Source organism: Danio rerio, chromosome 6 (assembly GCF_052040795.2).
Source record: "Danio rerio strain M-AB ecotype USA chromosome 6, GRCz13ab, whole genome shotgun sequence".
NCBI lineage: Eukaryota > Metazoa > Chordata > Actinopteri > Cypriniformes > Danionidae > Danio > Danio rerio.
The window spans coordinates 37,617,514-37,639,307 of record NC_141026.1 but is presented as its reverse complement, the minus strand read 5'-3'; the positions used below and the strand labels follow the sequence as shown (position 1 = coordinate 37,639,307).

The following is a 21,794-nucleotide window of genomic DNA, read 5'->3' as shown; positions in this document are numbered from 1 at the left end:
TATAAATAAGCTATTTGGAAGAAAAGAAAAAAAAAAGTTAGAAACCTGTAACCACTGACTTCCAGGGAAAGAGAAACAAATACTATGAAAGTCAATGATTAGAGATTTCCAAAAACTTTTTTTTTTTAAATAACTCATTTTGACTTTAATAGAAAAAAGAAACTCAAATAGGTTAGTGGCTAGTGAAGGGTGAGTAAATGATGACAGAAATGTGAGTGAACTGTCCTATTAGGTTAAGAATAAGCTGACAAGCACTGTTCTTGCAAGTAGTTTTGTAACCAGAAGTCGGATTTACAAAATAAATCTTAAGAAATAGGTTAAGAAATCGTTTAGTTAAGATGCATTCTGAGTGCAATTACATTTTTTAAGCTTAAGTTTTAAAAACCCATTTTTTAAAAAAATCTCAAATTTCTTCCTAATAACATCTTTTTTTCTTCCTTATGAATAAAAATGTAACAAAAATGTATAAATTTAAATATAGTTATAAAAAAATTAATTACCATTACATTTTAATTGTATCACTTTATTCTCATTCTCCAATTGACAAAAGAGACTGTATTTATTGACTCTTTATTAGTACTTATAAAGTATGACCCTATTCTACATCCCTAATTAGCAGTTATTTTTTTTAGCTAAACAAAGTGTGATTATAAGTTTTATTATGTTGTACCTTTTAATAAAAATAAATAAAAAATTACAAATCTTTCAAACAGTCTAATTACAGCTATTTGACATTGCAAAGTTCATTCATTCATTTTCTTTTCGCCTTAGTTCCTTTATTAATCAGAGCTTGCCACAGCAGAATGAACTGCCAACTTATCCAGCATATGTTTTACATGTTCTATATGTTTTACCAATTCACCTATACCACATGTCTTTGGACTGTGGGGGAAACCGCAGCTGAAGGAAACCCAGGCAAACATGGGGAGAACATGCAAACTCCACACATAAATGCTAACTGACCCAGCCAAGGCTTGAACCAGCGACCTTGCTGTGAGGTGACAGCGCTACATTATAAAAGTTGCTTAAAGTAAATGGCTGAAGCAGACCATCGGAATAAAGTGTCCTAAGTTATGGGTCAGATCCAGTATTGAAAAAAATCTCTAACAATACATGTTGCTTTTCTGGCATGATAGAATCCTCTAATAAAAAAAAATACAAATGATCTAAGCCAGATTACACATGTTCTATAACTCTTCAGCACACAGATGTGAAGCCCATGGGTCATTTGGTTCTTCCATAGGCTGTAGCCCAGATGGAATAATTAGATCTTCCACCCCTTCAGATCAGGGCTCCCTAAACACTGTTTAAGACAGAGAGAACATCTGCCAGCCCGGGGCAAAGTCCTCCCTGGAGGCTTCGCAAATAGATTCACGAGTCACAGACACATGACTGCCTATCAGAGCAATGTAGCGGCCTGTTATCTTGAGAGAACAAGGGGAACCATTCAGGTAAGAGCTCAGGTTAATTACAGTATCTTCTCTCTTTTTTAAAAAGAAAATCCTTCTATTCAGACAGCCAAAGTGATCGCTCTACTGATAAATGCATTTGATTGTGCTTACGTGGAGGTGATGAGAGGTGATACAGCGTGCAAGTGTAATCAAGTATGACAATATTTAAATTCTCATTGGTATGTTCACCTTAGACGCTTCTGTCCGTATGTGCACTGGTCTGCATAGTTGAAAAAAAAGGTGAAGCACAGGTGCAAACACTAGATAGTCAGTCAGACAGAAAGACAATCAGACAGACAGACTCTTATTTTTTTGTTGTTCATTTACTCTGCTCAAATTGTTCGTTTAAGATATTTTAGCTACTTTATTTTTTTCAAATTTGTTTAATTGTTCATTAATTTCCTAAAGAGCAGGGTGTTAATTTATGTATATTCTGCTGATATTAATAGTTTTAGATGCTTGGTGAGTTAATTTTGTTGTAGCAAACAATTACACAGGGTTGTTAAATTATTTAAAAAGTTTTATAATTTAATGCAGGGCGACACAGTGGCGCAGTTGGTAGTGCTGTCACCTCACAGCAAGAAGGTCGCTGGGTCGCTGGTTCAAGCCTTGGCTCAATTGGCGTTTCTGTGTGGAGTTTGCATGTTCTCCCTGCGTTCGCGTGGGTTTCCTCCAGGTGCTCCAGTTTCCTCCACAGTCCAAAGACATGTGGTAAAGGTGAATTTGGTAGGCTAAATTGTCCGTAGTGTATGAGTGTGTGTGGATGTTTCCCAGAGATGGGTTGTGGCTGGAAGGGCATCTGCTGCCTAAAAACGTGCTGAATAAGTTGGCGGTTCATTCCGCTGAGGTGACCCCGGATTAATAAAGGGACCAAGCCGGAAAAAAAAATGAAATAATTAATTAATTTAAAGCAAAATATTATATGAATGGGGCGTCATGGTGGCACAGTGGTTAGCACCATCGCCTCACAGCAAGAAGGTTCTTGGTTCAAGCCCCAACTGGGCTAGTTGTCGTTTCTATGTGGAGTTTGCATGTTTTCCCCGTGTTGGCGTGGGTTTCCTGCGGGTGCTCTGGTTTCCCCCACGATTTACATGCAGTATAGGTAAATTGAATAAACTACAGTAGATTGCCCATATGTATACAGTTGAAACCAGATGTTTACATACACTACAAAAGGCACATAACATTTTTTTTAAATGTCAGCTGTTAAATATGACAACATTTTTTGTCTTTAAGTTAAGTTAGGATTACTATTTTTTCTGTTTGCTTAATAGCAGAATAATGAGAGAGATTTTTTGTGATTTTTTTGTAACTTCACTTGAAAGTCAAAAGTTTACATATAAGATTACTATGCCTCTGAAAAGGCCCAGATGATAGTATTAAGGTTTCTGATTGGCTAATTGATACATTTTAATTAATTGGAGGTACAACTGTATATTAGTATTTAGGGAAACCTCAAACACACGGAAGTATTCAGAAATACTTTTAATTTGTCGATAATCTAGGTCAAGTGCTTCTGGTGAACTGTGTGATGTTACAAAATTGGTGCATTTAAGATCTGTTTTCCTTAAAAATCTGTAATCTCCACTGGCTGAGTGATATCCGGTATAAAGTGGGTCACATATTGTACGAAAAGCACTGCATTAAATTACATTTTCCCTGCCATATCCTTAAAATATGAACACTTATTTTACCCCAGTATTTTCAAAAGAGCTTCTGTGCTAGCCTGCTAATACTGATGGGCGTGTGCGTGTAAACTCGTTTTATACTTGAGCAACTAAATGAATGCCAAAGTCTATTTAACTGAATGTATTTTAATTACATTACTACATCGATGCTGTAAAAGGAACTGTATAAAATGGAAAAAAGTCACATTAACCATTCACCAGAAGTTTATCAGTATATGAGAAGAAACACTAGCTCTGCATATACCCTATCATGTGCATGCATAAACAACATGGGAATGTTCAGCCATCATACCGCTCAGGAAGGAGAGATGGTGTGAACTGTGTGCATCAACCCCAGAACAAAAGCAAAAAATGCTGTAAAGATATTGGTAAGAAAGTTTCATTATCACAGTAAAACCAAATCCTACTGACATGGGCTAAAATGCCACTCAGCAAGGAAGAAGCCATTACTCCAAAAGCATCATAACAAAGCCAGATTACAATTAGCAAAACAACACTGGGAAAAATAATTACATTTTTGGAAACAAGTTCTGTGGTCTGATGGAACTAAAATTGAACTGTAATGACCAGTGTTACATATGCAGGACAAAAAGGGAAGCTTACAAACTAAGGAACACGATCCTCACTGTAAAGTATGGGGGTGGCAGCATCATGTTGTGGGGGTGTTTTGCTGCAGAGACTAGTGCACTTCACAGATTAGATGTCATCATAAAGAAAGAACATTATGTTGAAATATTGAAGCAACATATCAAGAAATTAGCCAGGAAATTAAAGCTTGGCCACAAATCGGTATTCCAAATGGACCATGACCATACTGCCAAATTAGTTAAAATGTGCTTTAAGAACAACAGAATAAATGTTCTGGAGTGGCCATCACAAAGCCTTAATCTCAATCCTATTGAAAATGTGTGAGCAGAGTTGAAAAAGCTTGTGCAAGCAAGACAACCTACAAATCTGACTCAGTTACACCAGTTCTGTCAGAAGGAATGGGCCGAAATCCCAGCAAAGTATTGTGAGAAGCTTGTGGAAGGATGACCAAAAAGTTTAAACCAAGCTAAACAGTTCAAAGGCAAAAGCTAAAAAAAATACCAAGGAAATAAAATAAAAAAAAACATTTGACTCTATTAAGAAATTCTCAAAAAAAATATTCTGGCATTTAGCAAATGTAAATCATTTTGGCAATCCTATGATTTAATGATCATACATTTTATAAAAAATCTGGTTTCTGGTTTCAGCTCTGTGCGTTTATGAATGAGTGTGTATGGGTGTTTTCCACTGGGTTGCGGCTGGAAGGGCATCTGCTGCGTAAAGCACATGCTGGATAAGTTGGTGGTTTATTCCGCTGTGGCGACCCCTGAATAGTAAGGGACTAGGCCGAAGATAAATAAATTAAATTAAATTAAATTAATGCATATGCCCATAGCTAGTAACAGTTCGACATTTTGGCTATAAGATAACCTGAAATTTCAAATTAAACTGCATTAAACTGAAAAAAAATAGACAAATTGGTGAGACAAATTATTTTAGACGTTAAGACGCAAATCTAGACCAACACCTGACATTTTCTGGTAAAATTCTTTGCAGTACATCAGAAATGGAGGCCATCTAAGCAGGTACGACTTATTAAACTTTTCTAACAACCTATTTATAAGTACCAGGACCATGTTAAGGTTAGCCAATAGTCAAGGTTTTCAAAACAGTAATGCCAGGAATCATTGCAAGGCTGGCCTTTACTAATAATAAGTTGACGTATGTGAATTCCCGGCGAAAACCCCCGCTCATTGAGCTTCAGGACTCACACACGGCACTTCAGGGGCATTAGAGCGGACAGTACCTCATGCCGGAGATTTGCACTATGCTGTGACAGTGCGCTGTTTTTCCCCTGTACTGCCAGGAAGCTAATTGTAACATAACAAGGAGGATAGAAACAATAGTGAGCTTGTATTCAAGGTCCTGGGTGACCACATTATCTATTACTCACAAATCCGTTTTCAAAATTTGTGCATGTAATAGTTTTTACTGTACAAAATTACAGTTAACGTATTCCATCATCATAAATAGAGTGCATAAGCTCATACTGAGACCAAAATATTGGTTTTATGTTTCACTTAATTTGAAGTTTATATATAACTTATTTTTCACTTTTTTTTTTACTTGTACTGCATGTCTTGTACAGCATTTTGTACTTATACATGTCTTTTCATTTATTGCCTGAATTGTCCTCCATTTAGTTTTGAGACTCTCTAGTAGCTTTCAGTAGATCTGTCATTGTTTTTAGGAGGTTGAGGTACTGAAGTTTTCTTTTTTTTTTCAGTTTTTTTGTATGTATATTTTATCACTAAGATCTATAATTTAGTGAAAAAGCTTTGAAGACTCAAAGTGCTGGAAGAAAATTTCAAGTACAATTTTTTTTAGATAAAAACTGTTTATGGAATGAATATAAAGTTTATACAATTGATTGATTGCTTATTTAATTAACTGACAGTACACTTAAAAAGAAACCTATATACATAGTACAATAAAAACAATGATTCAACTTTTTTTTAAGGTAAGTGGTTGCAAACAATTTATATGGGCTGAATTTAACAAACAAATTAAAGTTCTAAACATTGCTAAATTTCATTTGCTGGTTTAAATTCAGCCCATATAAATTGCTTGCAACGATTTAGCAAAAATCATTGTGTATATTGTGTATACACACACACACACACACACACACACACACACACACACACAGTCGTATAGTTGTTAGAATAATATCACCTCTAACCCATACTCTAAGGCACTTGTCTTGTAGATTACCCCCTTCGCTGGATGGCCATACTAACATGTAACCAGCGCAATGGTCAGCTGTAAAACTCCACAGCTCTCAGTGAAAACAAAAACAAACTGTAAAGTCTGTGTTAAATGTGCTTTATATTCATCTGTAACTCAGTTACAAGGCACTTTTCCACATTCTTATCAATGGCGGATTTTCTTTCTTTCTTTCTTTTTCTTTCTTTCTTTCTTTCTTTCTTTCTTTCTTTCTTTCTTTCTTTCTTTCTTTCTTTCTTTCTTTCTTTCTTTCTTTCTCTTTCTTTCTTTCTTTCTTCCTTTCTTTCTTTCAGCCAGCCAGCCAGCCATCAAGTTAATATATTACACTAAGCAGTGACCCAATACTTGTATGTATCTATTTATCTTAATAGTAGTGACTTTAGACTAGTGAAACAATTCTGTGGTCAAAATACATTCCTTTGTAAAAAGGATTGTGTTATAAATGACAAGGATGAGTGAGCAGCTCATTATCAATATCAGATATGCACAAAAAATGCAACAGATGATGTGAATAGAGCCTGCTTTAGACAAGGTAAAATGGTCTTGTTTTGGATAACAAAATATTATGCAAAATATTACAAACCTATCATTAGTTATAAAATAATCTAAATAATTTGGTCAGAATAACAATTAATAAAAAAAATGTGTTGTTTTAAAATGGAAAGTCATCATTAGGTTACAACACTAAATGAAAATGTAGGATATATTATATTTTACCAAGCCAAAAAAAAAAAAAAAAAAAAAACATTTAAATAAACTCAATAAAAAAATACAAAATGCAAACAACTTAGCTGAAGATTTTCCATAAATGACATTTCCTGAATGCCATCAAATAAAGCCACAATGACCAGGGTTTGTGTCTATCTTTTGAAGTGATTTTGCCTCCATTCATCCAATTATTATTTTGGTTTTCGTTTTAAATGTTACTTTTGTATTTTTTATTAAATGTTTACTCATAAAAAGATAAAGCGCCATAAAAAAGGTTATAACCATGAGGGATGGAAAAATACAAATTAGGACCACACATTTAAAAAATGCAACATTTAAGAAAACAAGTATCCTTTGTTCAAGGATGAATCATTCTTATCATCATAATTCTGTCATTTGGAGGACACAGAAGTCATGGTCTCAAGAGAACGGCTTACAAAAGTGAAGAATTTATGACCTACTTTTCTCAGTATGTTTCTATAGCTCATTTTGTTTTAACAGAAAATGCATTATCCTAAAAGAATTTCAAAAAGTTATCTTAATACTGTGATGAAAGTATTTTACATGTATATGGTGAATTATATCGTCATTTATAAAAAGTATAAATATTATAAAAAGCTGGCTTTAATGGCTTATATACTATAAAAACCAGCTTCATCTACCAACATGGATGATGTGAAAAAGTACTATTCAGAATTTCTTTTTTTTTTTTATTGTCATGTGAAAAAATATATTAATTATAATTGAGCCTCAGGGGACATATGATCTTAATAAAATGAAAAAAAAAAAAATAATAATCTTCATGGACTCCTGACATCTGAACCACTGACAACTTTCATAAATTATACAATGAAGTGTGCTGAAGAATGTTGGTTATATATTTACACAAATATATATTTACTATAGAGTGCTTCATCAACAAAAATCAGTCCACTGCAGTTTTTCAAGGATGGGTCAATGTCAACACTTTCTGCTCTGACTTCATATCCAAAACAAGAATGTCACTCAATAATTTTAGAATGTTTCCAAAATTCCTTTCTGAATGTGCTTGTTAAATGTTTAATTCGTGTATAAATGAAAATTTTGTTATTAATTACTCACCACATGTTGTTCCAAACCCTTGAACACAAATTGAGACACTTTAGGTGAAATTTGTGTTACGATCTCCAGGGATCCAATATCCAGAGATCGCTGGTAAACTCACATTCACACAAACAACAAATTTGCCATGTTATGGACTACAGATTCAGTCGTGCAACACACACACACCTGCTCCAAATCTTCACTGATTAGACTCTCATAGCTGATGTTGCTTTTGGGACTGATTACTGCACTACTTAAACAGCACAAACACATTCAATGTGGCTGAGTCTTGTTATCTGTTTAGTGACATTACAAAATGCTACTTTGTGTCTTGCTTGTCGTGTTTTTGACCCTCGCATTGTTTTTTTGTTTTACTCCTGTCTGCTGCCTGCCTTGTGACCATCTGATTGTTTTTTTGACTACGACTCTGGATTGCCCTTATACATCTGTTTGCTTCTATGTTGATCATTGCTTGCCTGAACATCCTGTTAATAAAACCCTGCATTTGGATCCTCACCTCCGTTGTCAGTGTCAAATCCCTGTTACAATTTGAGAGCTCCCTCATCCTCTATAGACAGCAAGGTTCCAGACTTCAGGTTCCAGTTCAAAGTCCTGAAAAATACACACACAAAAAAACATCCTTAAAACAGACAATTTGCCTTCAGTGGTGTAAACAAAATAATTATTATAAAAAAATTATTTGTTGTGCAAATAAAACGAAAATACCAAATATATTCCACAGTTTCTTCTCTTCTGTGTTTGGTTCTGGTTCACTGGTTCACAAGCAAACAAAAGTATTCTTGTAGCTTGCTGAAATTCCGATTGAGCTCTCAGATTTGACCTAAAATATCTTAATGTGGGTTCTGAAATTGAAAGTAGGTATCAGGGGTTTGGAATGACATGAAGGTGAGTAAGTAATAACATAATTTGCATTTCTGAGTCAACTAATCATTCAAAACTCTGTATGGATAACATGCATGGCTAACATTTAATATTAGTCATACTGACTGCATAAAGTTCACTTATTGTTGTTGTTTCTAGAAAGTCGAAATGTCGAGTAAAGGCTCCGACCTCTTCTAGGAACCCAAAGATCATTTGCATTTAAAGCAAAATGCTAATTTTCAAGCTATTATAAATTATCCGTGGGATATTTTGAGTTAAAAATGCACAGCAGACACACCAGATTTTCTTTTACACCTCATGAAAAGAGGCATAACATGTTCCCATTTGAAAGTTAGCAATGCCTTGAGGTAAGGCAGACTGTGTCATTTAAGGTGCTGCCTCGCAATTGCACCTTCTCCATTTCCTCTTCACATGGTGCATCAGCAGGAAACACACTCTATGATCATCTCTATGAAGAGACCCAGCAAAAGGGTTTCATCCTGATGCATCAATGGGGACTTCTCTGCGGTGGTGTAATTGTCCTTTTGCGAGATGTATTATCTGTAAGAATGGAGAAAGAAGCTGTGAACACCATGTTCATTTTTCCCTCTGCATGTCTTCCACATCTCTGAAAAATTGCTTCCAGGCAGCAGGGCAACAGTGAATGCTTTCTGTCCGGGCAGACGTGCAGATCTCAAGGCCAACTGATGCTCATCTACCCTTGTCCTCATAAAACCAGATTTTTTCTGCTTTTATAATCCAGAGTGTCTTGTTGAGCCTTTGGTTCTGCTGACATCATAAATGATTGATCGAAGATGGGATTCCCTCAGGTACTGTGTCATTCTGAGGATATAAAACCTAATCAAATGTTCCTCCTTCTGAACGCAGCTTGATCGAGTTAGGCACGGATGTCCTGATTCGCCTTGTAGATCAATCAATGAAGTAGATCTAACTTTATTGGTCTTATGATGACAAACAGAAAATACTTTCTAGAAACGTTAGATATTTTATGATTATGATAGTGGTTGTGTCATAGAACTATTTAAAGGGGTAGTTGGTCAAATAAAATGAAAGTTTACTCACCAACAGGTGGGTATGAGATTCCTTTTTTGCTGTTGAACACAAAATCATTATAAAGAATGTAAGCAACTTGCAACCATTTGACTTCCAAAGCAGAAGAAAACACTATGGAATTGTTTTCTTGTATTCCAAAATTTATTTTTTTTTTAATTACTACTTTTGTGTTCAATAGAAGAAGAAAAAATAAAAACAGCTCTGGAAGAAGTGAATTTGGAATGCTCTGCCTCTCTACATTAGGCAGGCTCCCTCATTGTCTTTTTTCCTTGGCTATTAACAGTTGATCTTATATTTGTTTTAAATAGTGATTAATTGTATATGCACATACTGTATGTTTGTTTCCCCTTATTTTAAATTTGTGTTGATACAAGTCTTGTGTCATGTCGAGAACTCATTTTAATGTACAGCATTTTGTGTTTACATATTGTGTGTGTGTGTGTGTGTGTGTGTGTATACAGTTGAAATCAGAATTATTAGCCCCTCTGAATTATTACCTTTATTAATTTTTTTCCCAGTTTCTGTTTAACAGAGAGAAGATTTTCTTAACACATTTCTATTCTAAACACAATAGTTTCAATTACTCATCTCTAATAACTGATTTATTTTATCTTTGCCATGATGACAGTAAATAATATTTGACAAGATATTTTTCAAGACACTTCTATACAGCTTAAAATGACATTTAAAGGCTTAACTAAGTTAATTAGGTTAACTAGGCAGGTTAGGGTAATTAGGCAAGTTATTGTATATCGATATTTTGTTCTGTAGACCATCTAATATATATATATATATATATATATATATATATATATATATATATATATATATATATATATATATATATATATATCTTAAAAGGGCTAATAAATGACCTTAAAATTATTTTTTTAAATGCTTTATTCTAGCTAAAATAAAACTAAGAATAAAATAAGACTTTCCCCAGAAAAAAAAAAAAAAATATATATATATATATATATATATATATATATATATATATATATATATATATATATATATATATATATATATATATATATATATATATATATATATATATATATATATATATATATATATAATCAGACATACTGTGAAAATTTCCTTGCTCTATTAAACATCATTTGGGAAATATTTAAAAAAAAAAAAAGAAACAAACAAACAAAATCAGAGGGGAGCTTATAATTCTGACCTCAACTGTATTTATACACATACACAGTAATCTTACAAAAGCTCAAATAATCAGTCGTGTTAAAAAGTTAGTACATTCTGTTAAATTTTTTATTATTATTTTTTACATATTCAGACAAAAACTGATCTGATCTTTGACAAGTCTTCATATTTGGGAAACAAAAAAGATGAACAACAAAATATGGTATTAACAAAATTAGGTCAGTCACTGCTAATCAAATGCAGAACTGATCATCAGCAGAAGTTTTAGCAGTTTGTAGGTATGGAGCCTTCAGGTGTGTTAACACAATGCTCATCCAACAGCTTAAGCTTGGCTAAAACAGGGTCAGGCAACAAGATAATGATCTGTAGAACACCAGCAAAATCTACAACAGTACTACAGAAAAAAAAAAAAAAGTTTTGATTGCTTTCAATAAATACTGCTAACAGTGGACTTACAGGATCTACCTTAGTTTGCCACCCATGGCTTTTCTGTCTTTGCTAGCCTAAATAAAATATATATTTTTAATTTGTTGTAGTGCAAAGGCTTACATTAGTTTACCTACCTGCAGACTAGCACCCAACACAAAAACCAGAAGAATAAAATAAAACTTATTTCGAGAGCATCTGAGAGCAAGTGACTGTCATGCCAGTGTTCAATGAGGTTTACGCTTGAGGCAGGCATCAGTATTTTTGGATTCAGAGATAAATTTTATTCATCACTATTAGCTTCTTGTTATGTATTCAGAGCGTGTATGGTTCTTTTGTACTTCCTTATAAAGTACAAAAAATAATAATAACAATAAATAGTTTAATCTTTATGCAATCAATTTAGTCCCTTAAAACATTTCCTGTTGACCTTTTTGTTGTTTTTGATGTTGTTTTAATCAAGAATAAAAAATATTACAAAGTGTTTTGTAATCTTTTTGAGTTTATAGTCATAAGATGTTTAGAAAGGAGTGACTTTTAAATGCATCTATACAATGTCTTCCTGTCCCTGATAAACATTATTAAACACCACCAAGGTTTTAAACAGGAATAGTCACGAACTGTACTCACTGCACAGATTCCGAGATTGTTTTTATTTTTGCTTTTCAAAAAATTATGTTTCTGGAACAGTGTGTGAGCTGTGCAAAAGGACACTAACATGACCTGGATTGGAGCACTTACAATAACCTCACTCGTGTACATTACCATCATTGTGGACTTTCCTGTCTTCACACATACACAAAAAATGCACAGTGCATTAGCACCCAGAGAACTGAATTCTGATTGGCCGAGAGAAGGGATGATGCTCTGCTTCCTGCTCTATATAAACTCCCTGTCCCCTCACTGCAGACACACTGCTGATAAATTTCTCTTAGATAACACACTGCGCAATGGATATTTATTTCCCTTCTGGCTTTACAATGTGCAGAGAAATAACAGGGCTGTCAAACACTTGCTTAGAAAGGTATGAAGCTTATATTTTTGACTATTTTAATGCGCTTTTAATTAATGCTAATCATTTATGCATGCTGAGTCATTTAAATGCTTAAACCTAAACCTCTAGTCTTTTACATAATATAAGTACAAGCTTTTTAAAATCATGTTTTCATATTTTACAAAGTAAAACTGTATATGTATCATGTATTTAATAAATGCTTTTGTAACATCAGGGCCAAAAGATTAAAAGCATGCGTGGGTGGATTTCTGCAGAGACAGGACTTAAGCAGTCTATGTAAATATAGAAAACCAAGGTAAGTAGGGATATGTAACGCACTGGCTCTTGCTTATTTCATAACACATTTGGTTATGCATGATAAACAGAGAATACTGTTCTGACATCTTTACAGGTTGACCTTGGAGGAATGTTTGATGTGGAAAGTGTCTCTCGAGAAGCTTCTGTCGAGCAAACGTAAGTTCACATTGTGTATATTTAACTATAACACTGTTTTGCCATTAAACGTTTTTGAGATTAATCAAATTAGCATGATTAAATGACAACTGTAACGTTGAAAGAATACAGTCTAGTAAAAAAAACTCAGCCTCATTAATGATATGTGACATTATAGGATCTTTAAAATAAATGTTTAAATATTTTAGAACATTTTCATTGGTCAAAATACTCTTTTTATTTGAACCTCTTTTATAAATATAAATATAATATAATAATATAAATGTTCTTTTTACTAAGAAAAGAAAATAGGTAACTAAAACTATTATTTACTCTTTATAATAAGAGGTTTTTTTTACTGATGATACAGAACAACATATTTAAATATTAATAATAAATTCTCAGTAAACAGTTTTTAAAAGAATTATTTAAATATTGATGTAAAAAACATTGATCCAACAGTGATCTTAATAAAAATTGTGTGTAATGGCAAGTTTCCATGATTGTTAAAGGTTCTTTAAGCAACAAAGAAAAAAAGTGATCATTAAGTGCTCTATTAGCATTATTTTGGCAAAATATTGGCAACATTTAGCTGAACAAAATGTTCTTTATCCCAAGAAAAAAGAAAGGACAGTTATATAAAGAACCAAAAACTGGTCCATCTATAGCATCTATATATAAAACAAAATGTATGAACCATTATTTCCATTTTTTACAGTGGAAATGTGCTTCTTTAAAGTATTAAAATATTCTTTATACTTTAGTCTTTTTTCTTTATGTGTAATCTGTTCTTTGTTGAAAATCCTATCTAGGATGATTTAGGGTAACATAAAAAAAGATTATGTTCCATGAGACTATGGTTTAAATATAGCTGACAAAAATGGGACTGCGGTGTACAGATGTGTCTGGTCTGTGTGGAGGGGGCTTTAATCTGATGAGACACGTTACACAACTAATCCTGTCTCTATAACCCCATTTTTCTCCCTCTATCAGATGGACTGTATGCTTTCAGAGCGTTCCTAGTGTCTGAGTTCAGTGAAGAAAACATCGCCTTCTACTTGGCCTGCGAGGACTACAAAAACACAAAGTCTCCAGCTAAGATGCCATCCAAAGCAAAGAGAATCTACGAAGAGTTTATCGGAAGTGAAGCACCTAGAGAGGTGAATACACAAAATGAACCATCATAACCTGCATTAATGGGACAAAAATGGTGCAAGAATAGTTTTAACTAAGAAATTGCTAATAAATCTCACAAATAACTAAGTATTTTCTTTGTTCCCTTTCAGGTTAACATTGACTACGAGACCCGAGATATTACTCAAGCCAACCTGCAAAGCCCGACAGCATCCTGTTTCGACACAGCCCAGTACCGCATCTACATTCTCATGGAAAAAGACTGCTACCCACGATTCCTCCGCTCTGCTTCATACCGAAATCTGCTCAACCAACTAACAATGAAGAGTGCCAAGGGCCGAACCAGAAAGGCCATTGAGCTCAGACCTTCCAGAGAAGAAGAAGAACCGAAATGAAAAAAAACAGATGCATTTTGGCTCTAGAATAGATGGAAGCTCAGGCAAGAAAAGAAAGAGAGTGGTGTAGATCCTTAAAAAGGCGGTTTGAGGTGAATGGCGCACCATGAGATGAATAGAAGCGTGTGACGGAATCACTGCATTCCCAGATCCGCTAAAATTGTCCAGCAGAGGGAAGAGCAGATCTGCTGGTGGAGAGAGATGAACTCAGCACAAAGAGAATGCTGACAGACTCTAGTGAACAATCATTGGACAGAAAAGCACACAGCATCTTTTGCTTTTTGTAAAGATTAAATTTTTTTACATAGATAAATGTGAATAATTAATGTGTTATTTATGCTTTTTAAAAACAAATAATAAATGACCTTAAAGTATTGTGATGGAACTCTACCATGGCACAGTGATGATATATTTGATAAAAAAAATAATTAATTATATATACACTATCAAAGCCATCATGATCATGTTTTTAAATGGTTCAATAAAAACATAAGTGACAATCTGCAAAGAGGCACAACTTAATGTCAAAGGTTTTTGTGCAACTATTTATTTTGGTGTTTTTTTACCTTCTCTTTTAAAAGTATTTGTTAACTAAATGTTCAAATTAAAATGAATAAATTTTACATGAATGTGCTTACAAGTCTTGTGTTTTTGCACACATACCATGTTTTATTTCAGCATTGTAAAGTACTGTTAAGAATAGTTATTATAGTATAGTTTTATATAGTATATAGTATAGTATAGTAGTTTTTTTATTTATCTATCTATTATGGATGGATGGATGGATGGATGCATGGATGGATGGATGGATGATCTATTCATCTTTACGTTCAATTTTAAGTCAAATAATTGGCAACTGATAAAAAAGCTGATAGGTTTTTGGATCATATTAAATACGTAAGATGCTGTTTTAACTGAATTAAAAAATACAGTAAAAGTAAATTCAGCGAACATCTAGCTAAATTAAAACAGAAACTGATCTAAATAGCATGTTTAACTAAAAAGCATGGCTGTTTTGAACAGAATGAAAATGTAAGGCCTCAGAGCACTCAAATCTATCACAGACGCTTAGCAATGAGGTAAACATGCCTGTTATGCACATGACTGGCCAGACTGAGCTGCTGTTTCATATTTAACCATCAAATGCCCATGAGCAGAGCACAGCTGCAAGTGTAGGTTTACACAGTTGCCAAGGTTACAGTTTGTGCCCAGTTGCCAAAGCTGTCCGCATAATTCTCTCAGCTCAGGATTAAGACAAATCACCACATGCAAAACACTTTTTCATGCACCTGTCAGTTTTTACATTCAGGCTTTTCATATTTTTTTAGTGTAATGTAAAGAAAACACACAAAACACACATTTAAATGTTTTCTGTCACACTTTATCCATTTTTTTCTATAGATTTCAACTACAATACATGTTTTTAAAGACTTTTCTCAAAATGAGTTTTGTTTTGTTTTTTTCCTGCACAGAGCCATATGTCTTCACTTACACCAAATTTAACAGTTTTATTCACTTATTGTACAGTACACTGTATTCTGAAGATTTTTACTTTGGGATTTTTTAAACAATTTACCGGATTATAAAGAATATTTTATGCTGCTAAAAATTGTTCTGGTTTACCACTGTATTCTCACAGTATGATAATTGAAATAAAAAAAATAATAATTCACTCCTCAAATTCTTTCAGCACATTTTTTTTTACTCTGGACTGTCATAACAACATTAGATTTCAGTGACAAGCAATAGGACTAAATGTGATGCAACATGGCAGAAACATTTATATAGAAGTCACTGCACTTCAAACGAAATGGTAAAGGTTTTTTATTTAATTAAAACATATTAAATCTATTTAGTATTATTAATAGGCTACTTGTTGAATCTATACCATGAAGGATCAAGTCAAAAGGAGGGTCAATTTCATTAGGTGTACCTAATAAATTGGCCGGTGAGTGTATAAACTTGTATTATTAGCATTTAACACCAAATAAAGCAAATATTTGGTACCTGTGGGGATCATTGTCACGGCAATTTATAATGTTATTGTACCAAGACATTGCAGCACTAAAAAGCATTTATAAATTAGACATTTTGCTCATCACTTTCACCGATGGTTAGAACAAAAAAGGGGGGGGGGCTTTCCCTCTTAAAGCATATCTTGATTTAAGGCACATTGTTCTTGCAGACAGTAATGAGAAAGCTCATCACCAAGCTACAAAATCAAACAAGAGGAAACACATTTGATAAGGTTTTTGTATGAACAGCAATAAAGAAGTGTTAGTCCTCATGTTTGCTTAGACACGTAATGTAATATAGGCTGAGAGCTGCCGTTTCATAAGTATTTGTATATCATGTTCACACTACACTATCCAACTATATTGCATCGCCTCAATGCTTATCACATGAATATTACTATTAATCCACAAAAGCAATGACAATTTGTCTGGGGAATATGACTCTACAATGAAAATTTGACAAGGGCTGAATATTTTAATTTCATCAAGCAAATGGAGACTAAAAGATGGTCAGCAGATATAAACAGCATATATGAAATACAACAGCAGAGCTGAGTGTCTCGTTTCTCTCATGCAATAGATGCTCTTGTTGATTAAAAACAGCCGACATGACTTGAATGTTGCGCTTCAGTAGTAATTTGATCTCAAACAGAGTGACTTTGATTATGATAAGATAAACAGCAAGGGCTAAAATGTTATGCAAGAGTTTAGCATCAGTGGATTACTGGTTTACATTCCAGAAAAGCAAAAACACTATATAAAAATCATATAGCAGTTATGATCTTGACTCAAAATTATATTTCACTCTAAAGGTAATAAAAATAACCAATTGGCTTTTAAAAGTAAAATTACTAAGCCTACACAGAGAAGGATGAAAATTCTCTGTTACAAAAAAAAAAAAAAAAATAGTAGACAGCAATTGTAGGCTTTTGCATCTAATCTCTTCATATACATTAGAATAATCCCACTCACCGTCAGAATAACTGATAAATGCACATTGCATGGTGACAGTATTTTATGGTTTCTGTAAAGATAATATAATTGTACTTATATTGTAATATTTATTTGTAAATGCCAGCACATCAGAACAGAGAAACAACATGCTAGTCAATGAGTTGAATCAGCTTTACTCCACCACAACAACAGTATACAGTACATACAAGCCTAAATAAATCCACTAACCCTTCATAATCATCCTGGTTCAGTCTAGAAGTTGTGCCCTGTAAACATCCGCTGTATTGTAACCATTATCCAACCTTGAATGAAGGCTTTATCCACTACTGGTCATTTCCAACATTTTGTCTGCATGAGGTTTGCTTCTTTTGTTGTTACTAGAGTGTCAGAAAAGCATGTGATAAGAAAAAAAGACAAAGTCAAATGTCTAAAATGCATGTTGATAAGCACAAACTGAAAAAATCATTGATTTAACAAGTGCTTGCATTTTAATGCCCTGAAAGTCCAGGGCTGGTGTTTTTTTAGGCCCTGGAACTAAGCTGTGAATATTTCAAGTCAAAACATTTCCCACACATTGTAAACTCAATATATTCACATATCAGCGTTCGCTTCCAAAATATCAGTCTGTTTAAAAAATATGATGTATAATATTCAAAACGAAATTTTGGATTCATTTTATATCACTTAACAAGTGGAATAAATACAAATGCACACATTAAATTCGGCTGAGCGATCAACACTACATCCGGAAACTGCGGTAAAAACAAAAGAGTGCCAATTAACATCAGCTGCAGTTTGTCACTCATCAGAAGGTGGTGCAATCGAGCCAGTGAAAACAGTCAAGCCTCTCGCAACGTTACATGCAGAGAAAAAGAAACGATTTTGCATCTTGTTTTTTACTCAAGTATTTTGAAAAGATTTGGAGTTGTTTATTAATAAAAAAAATTGAGTGAAAGATAGAGATGTGTTTATTTGATGTACAGTTTTATTCTGACAATAAGAACTTGAACTGTAAAAGACAGCAATTTTTTATTTGTTTCTACCTCTTGTTCTTGTGACATTAAATTAATAATAAAAAAATACTTGCAGAAAATAATTTAAGTTTTTGTTGATCCTGTAAACATGCAAAATATATATATATATTTTATATATATATATATATATATATATATATATATATATATATATATATATATATATATATATATATATATATATATATTTATTTTACTTTTATAAAGTCCTACCCTCCTCTTTATACAGCAGCAGCTCATATTTATAGAAACACTGAATAGTTTAGATTCTGACTACACCTTAAAACGTAGTATTTTAGTGACCCATTCGTCACAAAGTTTTTGATCTTTTGACAACAAATTTTAAATTCATATTATGTAAGTTTATTCATTCAATCACTTTCTTTTCAACTTATTCCCTTTATTAATCTGGGGTCGCCACAGCGGAATGAAATGCCAATTTATCCAGCATATGTTTTACGCAGCGGTTGCCCTTCCAGCTGCAACCCATCACTGGGAAAGATCCACACACTCTCATTCACACACATACACATGGACAATTTTGCTTACCCAATTTACCTATACCACATCTTTGGAATTCGGGGGGAAACATCAGCACCCAGAGGAAACCCACGTGAACACAGGGAGAACATGCACACTCCACACAAAAATGCCAACTGACCCAGCCAAGGCTCGAACCAGCGACCTTCCTGCACTGCACTGCCCTATGTAAGTTTATTTTCTATCAAATACTCAAAAACCACTAGAAAAAATATTATATTTTTTGCTGACTTTTGTACTTTCATTATTCTAAATGTTTGAAGAATGTGTGCTGTGTTGTTATGAGCTACGAATGTTAACTTCGTTCTCCAGGGCTGACCCATTCCAATAAAGTGATTTCCTCCATTGACTTTCACAGCTGTGCTTCATCTTTTTTGTCTTTTTCAAGCAACAATGTGTGTGGCAGTTGGATCTACAGGCACAAGCGGCAGGAATTGATTCTGAATGACTGTACAGCTTTGTATTTAATTAAATGCACAAACCACCTTGTTCGTCAGAACTGAGAGCCAGCGTTAATAAGCCCATTCACAGTGCATTCGTCCTCAAGCAGATTTTTTTGATGCTTGCAGGCCCACGTCTTTAGAGTTCTTCAATGAAACTGTGCGCGTGATGAGTCAGACAGCAGCAGCATCAAGGTCAGCATCTTCGCCTACAGTATCGCCATCATCCTCATCACAGTACAGGCCTCAGTACAATATGGCAAGTTGTTTTTACATTTAATCTATACAACATGTTTGTTATCTGATTGGAAACACTTTAGTTTAAGTACCAATTCCAATTGTTAACTACTGGTTATTTATCTGCTTATTATAAAGTATGATCCCTAATCTTACCTAATACCTAAACCCAATTATCACATTTCTATCTATTAATAAGCATCAAATTAGTAGTTTATTGAACTTAAAGTCATAGTTTAAAGTCATGTAAATGTAAAGTCATTTACATTTAGTCATTTAGCAGATCCTTTTGTCCAAAACAACTTAAAGCTGGTTTATACTTTTGCACACACGTATAGTCTGGCGCAGCCTTTACACATCTGTATGTAACTAAACGTCGCAATGACACATAGCGCAAGCTCTGTGATTGGTCACCTTGGTAGCTGTGACGAGTGTGGGAGGTGCTGAGAGCCCGATGGAGGGTGTGTAAGTACAAACGTTGAGTCCTGTGAAGGAGCTCCAAATGGAAATTTTTGTTTTGTGTTAACCCAATGATTAAAGTTGTTGTACGTCCGCAAGTTCCCACTTCTGAATGAGTGAGTTTTAGCTACTTGTACATTAAGGTAGCATTCAGAAAAAAATTAAATAGCCGTGAAAAAACTCGATACAGAGGAGTTCTTCAAGTTTTTTTTTTTGTTGTTTTTTTTTTGTCAGAGAAGAGTGTTTCTATAGGTGGTATGTCAAGTCCACTCACCTGTGAATTTTTTATAAATTCTTAAATGAATTCATTCCTTTTTACTTTTTGATTGTAAGAATGTCTTGGTGCAAGTGTCGGTGAGTAAAGAGTTTGTTTTTAGAGGTTGCTTGTCAAGCCCACTTACCGGTGTGAGGCACACTCAGTTTGGGGTTGCTGTGTGGTGCGGTGGGGGAGAGAAGCAATTTTAAGTTTCTTGTAATCTGTACTCATTTTTTTATATGAGGTGCTTGTTTTTTTGTTTTTTTGTTTTTTTTTTAGGTACACGTGCTTATTAGTTATTACTTATTAGAATTCATTAGATACTGGCCTTGACTAACTAGGTACTAGTACTTATTCATTAATTAGTGTGAATGATAGTGTATGGTGTTTCCCAGTGATGGGTTGCAACTGGAAGTTGGCAAGTCATTTTGCTGTGGCGGCCCGAGATTAATAAAGGGACTAAGGCGAAAATTATATGAATGAATGAATGAATAATTCTATATGGCTTATTAATCAAAACTGATGAGTCAATTTTCTTTTAATCGTGTAAGAAATCACACCTAAAACTGTTTATTCAGTTATCAAACATTTGTATATGCATGTTTACATCACACATATCTGATATTGACCTTGTTTGAAATGTCTGATAAATTGGTAAATGACCTTTAGTTGCAATACAATTTGCTTATTTATTTAAGCAGTCAAGTTTGGTGTATATATACAGTGGTGTAAAGTAACTAACAAATACTCAAATTACTGTAATTGAGTGTTTTTTCTCAGAAATTGAAACTTTCCTTCTTTTTCCTGTCTATGGGGATTAGAAAAATCAGTCTTGTGATTCCTGTCCAATCAATTCTTCAAGACTGGCGATTTATAGTTAGAGCAAACTGTTTGGAAGCATTAAAAGTGTCTAAGATGATGTCCAAATTCTTTACACGCATTGACCCAGAGACTGTTTAGATGCATGATTTAGATGCATTTTAGATGCAAATGGCCTTAAACACTCAGCAGGAACAAAACGTCAACATGACGTCAGATTAACATTTTACCCCAAAGTTGTGGGAACGTTGCATTTTGTTTGGAAATGAAAATCGGGTTGACGTCAAAACCCAACGTCAGGGGGACGTCAATGTCCAAGGTCCAACCTAAAATCAACCAAATATCAACGTCTAATGATGTTACAGCTTGACGATGTGTCGACGTTAACATTATAATGTCTGTCAGATGTTAGATTTTAGTTGCCATATCTGAATAATAAACGTCATTATTTGACATCAATATGATGTTGGTTTAAGATGTTGCTTGACGTTGAATTTCTTACACAACCTTTTTTCCTACAACCTGGGCAAAACTAAATGCACTACAGAATGTTATTTACACACATCCACAAATTACATGTAAGCACCAGCTTTTAACAGCATAATACTCACTACTCACTACTCTTGAGTACTTTTAAAAGGTCTACTTTATTTTACTCATACTTTGAGTAATATTTACAACAGATACTTTTACTCTACTTGCTCTACATTTTTAGGCAAGTAATAGTACTTTTATTTGAGTAGGATTTTTCAGTACTCTTTCCAC

General features: G+C 33.8%; 1 protein-coding gene and 2 long non-coding RNA genes across 3 annotated transcripts in view; 2 read left to right on the top strand and 1 right to left on the bottom strand.

Annotated features, from left to right (window-relative positions):
* The window catches only part of LOC141386318 (uncharacterized), a 61,201-nt gene extending 43,132 nt beyond the window's left edge, over nucleotides 1-18,069 (bottom strand). Inside the window, exons 1-3 of the long non-coding RNA XR_015493915.1 lie at nucleotides 17,840-18,069; nucleotides 17,473-17,621; nucleotides 8,262-8,356 (exon numbers count right to left, since the gene is read on the bottom strand). This is a non-coding gene — a long non-coding RNA (uncharacterized LOC141386318). The remainder of the gene's footprint in view (nucleotides 1-8,261; nucleotides 8,357-17,472; nucleotides 17,622-17,839) is intronic.
* On the top strand, nucleotides 1,310-10,487 carry LOC141386319 (uncharacterized). Its single transcript, XR_015493916.1, has 3 exons — nucleotides 1,310-1,451; nucleotides 4,724-4,752; nucleotides 9,390-10,487. It is a non-coding gene; the product is annotated as an uncharacterized LOC141386319 (long non-coding RNA).
* On the top strand, nucleotides 12,211-14,912 carry rgs16 (regulator of G protein signaling 16). Its single transcript, NM_001017846.1, is given in 5 exon segments — nucleotides 12,211-12,323; nucleotides 12,529-12,609; nucleotides 12,706-12,767; nucleotides 13,740-13,906; nucleotides 14,033-14,912. Coding segments are annotated over 5 exon segments (627 nt in total). The 5' UTR covers nucleotides 12,211-12,249; the 3' UTR covers nucleotides 14,276-14,912.
* Nucleotides 18,070-21,794: the final 3,725 nt, after the last annotated feature.